General features: G+C 33.1%; 1 protein-coding gene across 1 annotated transcript; it reads right to left on the bottom strand.

Moving 5' to 3' along the window:
• Nucleotides 1-1,479: 1,479 nt before the first annotated feature.
• LOC140062791 (sodium/potassium/calcium exchanger 5-like) lies at nucleotides 1,480-8,970 on the bottom strand. The gene is made up of 8 exons (XM_072109121.1): nucleotides 8,720-8,970; nucleotides 8,329-8,412; nucleotides 5,261-5,364; nucleotides 5,032-5,132; nucleotides 4,507-4,847; nucleotides 3,882-4,127; nucleotides 3,581-3,682; nucleotides 1,480-3,197 (listed from the first exon to the last, which is right to left on the bottom strand). The coding sequence occupies exons 1-8, from the start codon at nucleotides 8,847-8,849 to the stop codon at nucleotides 2,872-2,874; spliced, it is 1,434 nt and encodes a 477-aa protein (XP_071965222.1). The 5' UTR covers nucleotides 8,850-8,970; the 3' UTR covers nucleotides 1,480-2,871.
• Nucleotides 8,971-9,253: the final 283 nt, after the last annotated feature.

Here is a 9,253-nt window from a genome sequence, read left to right as displayed (position 1 = left end):
TTTGATATTATAATATGTGAAAAAATCTTAAGAATAAAAAAAAAATTTAAGATCAATTAGTTTTCCTCAAATAAAGTTTACACGTAATAAAGAAAAGTAAGTGTCCTACTGCTGCCTTTACTACCTTTACAAACTACCAATCGATATTGTAAAGAAACGAATTACGGTATTGTTAACGTCCAAAAATTCTTTTTGATTTTTACGTATGGTTTGTGATTATCGCAATATAAATCCTAACTATATGTTGTTATTATCAAAAGTCATATAGAATAATTAATCAAACTATACTTGTTTGTGGTAACTTAACTTTAAGAACTTATCGGAAAAAAGGGAAACAATATCCACTTTCCAGCAATAATATTCAAATTAGTTTGAGAAAAACGAAATCTTTTAACTTACAGACACTTTATAAATATGTACCGTATGTAACGATTTATGTTATTGAATTCCCTTTTATAAATTTATGTATTTTAATTTTGTTGCTTTTACCGCATGTCTCAGTTATATTTCTCAAAAATGCAGTGGGGTTTTTTTAAAGAGTGAAGTGCGACCACACACCGGTAGGGGATGGAATCGGCTTTTCAGTCTTCGATGCGTTTTGAATTATTATTATTTTTTTGTTCTTGGGCATGATCCCATTGTATCCGTTTGTTGTTAGTATTAATTTGTATTCTTATGAGTATGAGCATATGCCACCGATTTATTGTATATTCAATAATTATGTTATCATCTGAAACGGTGGAAGATTATTCGACTACTTATACACAGTATAGATGAGCTGTTTTCTATCCTGCCTTTATGGTCACACAAATATCCAATATATATAATATAAGAATGTGTACATAAATTAATTTAAATAAGCAACAACTTTTTTATCGATTTACTTTATATATATATAGGCATAGGCTTACAACATGCAACCATGCTATTGGCAGAAAACCATGTTTGAAAAAAAAAACATAGACGCCACTGCACTGGATATAGTTATAAATAAAACTAGACTACATTAACTAGCAGAATTAAGAGAAATCTAAATTACTTTCCAAAGTTACGTTTCTGCCGTAGTAGTTGTCTGAACTTGCTCAAATAAAGGTACTAAAATCAATTATTTTACCTCCAAGATCATGTTTCCGTTGCAACTAATTTACCTGCAAAGCAATGGTTGTTTGATCTTGTTTTTTACTTGCAATGCGAAAACCGGGCATATCGAGGATCGTGATAGTTAAACTAAACTTATACTAAAGTATTTTCACACACTGAAATTGTTATTATAACCAGATAAATGTTACCAACATTTCAATGAATTGTAAAACCAATAAGAAAAACCGTATTTATCTTATAATACGAAGGAGACCTTTTTTATTGTACATTTAAAAACAGTTTATTTACATAATTGGAAAATTATGACAATAAACAAAGGAAAATCGAATAGATTTTAGAAAAACTGTATTCAGAATAAAAAAAGCTATCCTACGATACCAAACAGTAAAGTATTTGAGAAAATTAAAGTTGACCTTTTGACCTTTATTGGTCACGTGACTTGTTTATTGTTAAATAACTATGTAACTATGCATTTGTTTATATGGATGTAATGGGATAAAATGATCAGTATTACATTCCCTTTCTGATGATACCATGGATGACAAAGTTTAGTGTGGAATGTCGGCCATTTTGAAATACAAAATGGCGGCTGAAGGAGTGGTCGAAAAAAATGGCACCTAACTTTTTTGAATTCAGCAACTCAAGAATAACAAAGTTAGCCAATAAAATCTATTTTGGCACAAATATCGAGCTGGAGCTAGTTTTCCTTACATATGTGACTGTACTATGATGACATCTTTAACAATTTTTAAAAATGATGCACTGTTAAAGTATATAGTGTACTTTTAAATTTTAATATGTGAACATTTTAAAGAAAGTTAATAGTATGAAATCTTTTTACTTTTATATTAAGTAAAAACTCCGTCTAGAACCTAGACTAGAGCCCTGGGTACATAGTTACTTACAAACTCCGTCTAGAACCTAGACTAGAGCCCTGGGTACCTAGTTACTTACAAACTCCGTCTAGAACCTAGACTAGAGCCCTGGGTACATAGTTACTTACAAACTCCGTCTAGAACCTAGACTAGAGCCCTGGGTACATAGTTACTTACAAACTCCGTCTAGAACCTAGACTAGAGCCCTGGGTACATAGTTACTTACAAACTCCGTCTAGAACCTAGACTAGAGCCCTGGGCACATAGTTACTTACAAACTCCGTCTAGAACCTAGACTAGAGGAGAGCCCTGGGCACATAGTTACTTACAAACTCCGTCTAGAACCTAGACTAGAGCCCTGGGTACATAGTTACTTACAAACTCCGTCTAGAACCTAGACTAGAGCCCTGGGTACATAGTTACTTACAAACTCCGTCTAGAACCTAGACTAGAGCCCTGGGTACATAGTTACTTACAAACTCCGTCTAGAACCTAGACTAGAGCCCTGGGTACATAGTTACTTACAAACTCCGTCTAGAACCTAGACTAGAGCCCTGGGCACATAGTTACTTATAAAAAAAAATTTCAGGTAGGAAACAACTTAATATTACAAAAACAAGAAATGAAAGATTTAAATTAAGACCAACATTTAAAGGGTTTGCTCAAAGCAAACATCCTCCCTATCAGGCATCTCACCTTTATCCTTCAGCTTGACCTCTGTCGTTATGTTTCTTGTATAATTAAACAAAATATATTTCATATTTTTAATTTAAAATGTCAATATTTGCAATATACACTTAAAGAAATTGATACCAGAGTACAATCAAATTGTATTGGTTTGTCCAAATGTATAACCATAATCCTGGTGGATTCATTTTATGAACTGAAATAATTATTATTCTGGTCCTGGGCAGTAAATGGGAACCTCTACATCACCCAAAATTCCAAGTTCTCGTAATATAGCAATGGTAATGAATATACAGTAGGTCAAGGTACATATAATTCCCATCTTCCTATCCAGCTTCCAGCCGTTAAAATGAATAAGAATAATGATAAAGGCTACAGTAAACAATAGTGACAATGACGTGAACGTTAGTCCATCACTTGCGATGAAAACAGGAACGTCTATAACTGCCTTTAAGAACCATAAAAATCCAAGACAAACAAATATTTCAAAAATATTACTGCCTATGATGTTGGCGATTGCCATGTCTCCGAATCCTGAAAATAAATAAATAATAATAATAATAATAAATAAAAGAATACTATGATAAGAGAAACTACATATACCAGAGGCGTAACCAACAGCTTTTGGCAGGATACACCCATTCATGAGATTCCTGAACTAAAAGCAATTTGGAAAAATGAAAATTTATTTGCACCATCAGATGACCTCTAAGGAGTAGATTGCTTCCATCTCTCACACCGCATCACTTTAATTATCCTGGCCTTTATTACGAAATGAAGTCAAAATAAATTTAAAATGTTGTAAGACAAGGATAACTTCCCTGTACTAAAAAAAATATAATATATGAAATCTATTCCAAATTTTTTTAAAAAATAAACCTGTTTGCAAGATAGGTTTCAAGTTAGTTAAGTCTTACCATCTCGTGCTACAAGTACACTAGCTATAGCATCAGGGACACTTGTACCTGCAGCCAGGAATGTGATACCCATCACTGTGTCTGGAATATTAAATGTGTAACCTAAAGGCAAACAAAATAGAATAATGAACTCAGTTTTATGTTCAATCCATTTAAAATTTGAAGTTGTGTCTGTAAAATTATTCTATTGCCATTCTCTGTTATCTTTGACCTAGGAATAATGATGTGTGTACCTGCCTACTAACTGTCATTGATTGTTTGATTGTAATGCATGACAAACAATGCAAATTTCTCAACTTACCTATAACAACAATCATCCAATATAGGGCATATGATGTACAAGCCAGCCAAACTGTTGCCAGAATAAATGTCAGCATGTAGCACTCCCTCCAACAGCCCTTCTTTCGACAATCCGGTATTGTTATGTATATCAAAAGAATTGGAGGGAATCCAATTAACCATATCAGAAATGAAAATTTCCCCTTTGGAGGTGTAAGAACCACATGTTTATCCAACCTTTCTGGGTGCTCACTTACTCCACTAATTGCTGTTTTAAGATAAAATAAATTTGTAATTTAATTTTAAAATGACGTCACTTCATTAATGTAAAAGAAACCCTTGAACACGAAATTGGGTTTCATCGATGAATTGGTTGGAAAATACTGTAGCATAATGGATCTTAGAAGAAAATACTTTGTCGTATCATAGAGTTTGACAATTGTCCCATAAAATTTATAGTGTAGTGTTGTTACACACTAACAATGTAGCTACAAGTTTTAAGGGTATTGCAATTGTGGGTGGGTTCAATTTAAGCTGCATGGAGCAAAAAATACCACCTCAGTCGAGCACAGATTTGTCAATTTACTAATCCAGTTTCGTACATACAAACGTATCTTAAAATATCACAATCAAAATATAAAACTTACCTGAATCATGCCTTGTTCTTAATGATTTATTATAATGATCATTGAATATTTCATTGCTAAATTCACTTCCATTTGAACCAACTGGTTTACTAAAGCTTGTGGAATTGTCTGTAATTATTGAATCTGTATCATATAAATGAGCATCTATATGGTAAGGAATATTACCATTTTCAGGTGCAGAACCATATCCATTTTTATCTGTATCAATGATAAGCTTTGATTCGTCCTCTTTCTTCCTGAATCTTTCAGTCAATCGTTGCGCCTGTTCCGATATTCTGGGGTTGAAATACATCAATATAATGTAGCCGATGTACATTAATGTTAGAATGAGACCTTCCCACCTAGAAGTAAGAAAGTTGATTCATTGATTAAAAGTTTTAATTCAGTGCACTTTAATATTGTTTTATTGTATTTTGCCCCACTTTCTTATTCTGCAGCCCTCAAAGAGGGTGCCACCCACTGCTCGTGAACAAAATGTACTGACATTCTGAATAATTGGGTTGTGTTTTATAAAACAGTACTTACCACTCTATAACGCTGTCGTATATAGCAAAGACCAGTAGTAAAATACCAATAACGTAACACACACAATCTCTTATTAGGGGCCACCATGTCAGGTGTACAACCTAATATATATAATATAAACAAAATATTAATTGTACAATAGACAGATGTCTCTCTTTCTACAACATTGACAAAATCCTACTTTTGCTATGACAGTTAGAACATAATGGGCTCAAAGTCAAATACTTACTTTTCCACTAAAAAATGAAACTAGAGCAATAATTATAAAGACGTTGAAGGCGGCTGACCCAACTACTGCACTCAACCCTGTGTCATCTTCACTTATAAATGTTCCTATGAACAAAATATGAACATACAGAACAATGGTTACTCATTTTACACACCAGCCAACATTCACTATTTTTACACATATATTTTTTATTTTCAAAATCGTAATAGGAATGTTATTAATCTTGGTCTATTGTCTTGGATTATTTATAACTGCTTAAAATATCATAATGGTATAATTCATGTTAGTGAATTATATAGTAGTTTGCTTTAGGCCTAAAAGTAAAACTTGTAGCTACGCCTGGTTGAATTTTGTTAATCATCCATAATATCCAACTCATGCCATCCAAGAGGCCCTACTGTTTTGCATTGTAATATTATTTTTTTTCAATATCAATACAAAGTTTTATGGCTGACTTATATTTTATCTTTGAAATGTTTACATAGTTTGCCCTAATTCAAACTTTGGGAAACTCAATGTTTGTCTATTACTTTGCTATTGCAAGTTCAAAGATAATTCTGATAAATGTTTGTTTTTTTGTAAAGTTCATACTTGTTCCTATTAGGGGTCAACTGCTGCTGTTATAGGCCTCTCCTTTACGCTATTTAATATTAGCCTGGTTTACCATTATGTACCTTATTAATAAACACTATTGTTACGGTCAGATTTATACATTGTACTTTGGTAAAAGTTGCAATGAGATGTATGTATTGTACTGTATGAACATGTTATAGTTAAGTTTTTAAACTGAAGGGTTTTGAGTATATCTGAGTATATTTGCCAATGAACTAAACAATAACAGTTTAATATATATTCATCCCTTTCAGGTGCTTTATTTGACGTCATTCTTTCCTATAGACAAACATGTACAGTAGGCCTACATTATTTTTTGTTAACACTGTTGGTTGAAGGCTATCGATATTGACTAGCCCTATGGACTAATCATTGGACTAAACTAAGTCATTATAAAGTACCATTTAAAGCTTACGGTAGGCCTACATTATTCACCAGGTATTAATTCGCTGTCATGATTGATGAATAACTTTTTTACATTTTTTATGAACATAAACTTTTGATCTTTGACTGCTGTTATGTTTTTATATCATACATTTTTAAATAAATAGATACATTTCCCAGCTTTCCCATTAAATGATTATTTATTACTGATGTAACCAAATAGATTAATATTATCAACTAATAAATAACTGAGGGTACTATTACAAGTTATACTGTAAGATCATCAAATGACAATAACATATTATGGTACAGTAACACAAGATAGCTCGACAATGATACGTTTTTTAAGCATGTGCTTGCAACCATCTGGCATGCTCACAATAATTTTTTATTTTTTAGTATTTGTACGTTTAATAGTTATATATTCTCCATTTGACTACATGTGAAACACTTTTATATTAAATAAAAACACAAATTTGATTTGAAAATAATGGGATACTGTTTAGAAAGGAATACCTCTACTAGTATGTAGCCTACAGTATGCTTCAAATGTTTTTGAATTAATTTTCCTTAGTTAACAGTTTGGACATACATACTAGTGATGTATTTTTTTACTATTTTACCACCATTGTGTTGACTGCAGCAGCCGTAGGGCCCGGCCCCGCGTAGGGCCCAACAAAGTGTCACCATATGGGGATGTCTCCAGAAGAATAACTTCTTGTTGCTATACGCTTTGGTGCACACGGAACAAGAAAATGTAACTGATGAATTATTCATGTTTATTTTGGACGTTTCATGAGAGGTCCCCAACTTATGTTCGAAAAAAAAAAATCGCCCGCCGGAGGCGATTTTTTTTTTCGTACATAAGTTGGGGACCCCTCATGAAACGTCACAAAAATAAACATGAATAATTCATCAGTTAAATTTGTTGTTCCGTGTGCACCCAAGCGTATAGCAACAAGAAGTGATTACACGAACAACTGCGCGATACGATTCTTTCTACAGCAGGCCTAGGATTCTAAGTCAATTCACGTGATTGCCTTCGCGCACTATTCTTCACACAAAATGTGTCGAGTCGAGGCTAATCGACAGCTAGGCAAGACATTAAAGTAGTAATTCATTGGACATAGCCCAAAGAAAGCTTAGACCCACAAGAATAAAGAATGTGTGATTTGTGTAATGTATTTTTTTAATTCTGCTAGAACACATGAGATGGGAAGATTTGACCCACGAGAATAAAAAATGTATTTTTCTGTAATGTTTATTGTTTAATTTTGCTGACTTATTACTCGGATTGTGTCATACCAAAGATAGTTACACTATCTTTGGTCATACCTAACAGTAACACACACACGTCACACACACCCACACAGCTACTACTAGAATAGACATGGGTTTAGAGACTAATAATTAGGCCTAATAGTATTAATAGAAACTATAATTTTAACACCTAATTCTTTAGTAATAAATTATATTAAAAACACCATAAACTAAAGGCTGATTATTTCGACAATCCACACAAAACGCCGCTATTCTGCTATGAAATCGCACGCCGCAACAACAGCGGAGATAGGCCTAGAATCGTACCGCACTTGTGTAATCACTTCTTGTTGCTATACGCTTGGGTGCACACGGAACAAGAAAATTTAACTGATGAATTATTCATGTTTATTTTGTGACGTTTCATGAGGGGGTCCCCAACTTATGTACGAAAAAAAAAATCGCCCGCCGGAGTGCATAACATCGCGCGTAAACTGATACGGCGGCCGGAGTGAAGCGCAACCGGAGTGATCGGCTTCCCATCCCTCTCAGGCCGAAGTATAGTCGTTATCTCGTGACCGTTCTATGGCCACCACCAGGTAGCCTTACTTCATTAAAGCTTCTATGAATGGATGACTAGTTTGGAGCAGGAACATTAGTAGACCAAACCCAGTACTGTTTTGATTACGATCAATCGGAAAATTACCTCACGACGTTAAATTCTACCTTAGTCTAATTTGTACTACTTCCACTGCTATTTCTAAACATGGATTGCTTAAAATTCTTAAGTAACAAAATGACTACAATCTTACCAATAAGAGCTGAAAAGAACTCTGGTGCTGAACTCCCAGCAGCCATAAATGTTGCACCAGCAACGTCAGGTTGAAGTTCAAGTCCTACCAAAGTACACAGAAATTATTGCATTTTTAATTCAGATACTATGATATTGATATAGACAGAGAAATAGAAAGATGGAAGGAAAATGAGCAGGATTGAATAAAAAAAATTGAAAGAGGGAAATACAGAAAAGAGAAAGACTGAAAAAAAGAAGTGTGAAGAAAAATATTGAAAACGAGAAATATGCAGATTAAAGAAGAGAAATATTGAATTGAAGATGAGAATGGATTTTAAAAAAAAGAAGAAACTCTTTAAAAAAATATAATAGGATTATACAATTTATATTTTTAAATATACTGTACTTACTTTCACTGATAACCTCCAAAGAAGGCACAAAATATGCTGAACATATATAACCAATTATACCGCATAGATAAATTGCAATAAAAATGTTGATGACAACCGCGCCCCTCAGACGTTCCTTATTTGTGAACATTGTTGGGAAACTGCTAATTCCACGCTCTGTGCAATTGTCAGTTTCATCCGTAAGAAGGTTTCTAGAAATGAAGACCTCATCTGTAAAGAGCGGATGGAAATGTTGAAGAAATTAAAATACATCATCAAACTTTGCATAACAATATAGTTTACTAAAGTATTTGAAATATATTTAGGAATTTAAGTTCAAACTTTGCATAACAATATAGTTTACTAAAGTATTTGAAATATATTTAGGAATTTAAGCGAAATAATCATACATTGAAAATTTGATCAATTTATAAGAGTATAGCAGAATTTGGCAAAATCTCTTATTTATCTTATTTCACAATTTGTTTTCAAAATTGCATTGTTAAGATATGATATCACATTCAAGATCTGCAAGGCTTGAGTGAAATCTTATCA

Source organism: Antedon mediterranea, chromosome 11 (assembly GCF_964355755.1).
Source record: "Antedon mediterranea chromosome 11, ecAntMedi1.1, whole genome shotgun sequence".
In the NCBI taxonomy this organism is placed as follows: domain Eukaryota; kingdom Metazoa; phylum Echinodermata; class Crinoidea; order Comatulida; family Antedonidae; genus Antedon; species Antedon mediterranea.
This window is presented reverse-complemented; position numbering and strand designations above follow the sequence as displayed.

What these genes read in the sequence shown, in the direction of transcription:
- LOC140062791 (XM_072109121.1), bottom strand. Translation starts at nt 8,849, where the DNA reads ATGTTCACAAATAAGGAACGTCTGAGGGGCGCGGTTGTCATCAACATT. An exon ending in TTTCATTTTTTAGTGGAAAA is followed by an intron (nt 5,133 to 5,260) that starts GTAAGTATTTGA and finishes TATATATATTAG; the next exon opens with GTTGTACACCTGACATGGTG. An exon ending in AAGAACAAGGCATGATTCAG is followed by an intron (nt 4,128 to 4,506) that starts GTAAGTTTTATA and finishes ATCTTAAAACAG; the next exon opens with CAATTAGTGGAGTAAGTGAG.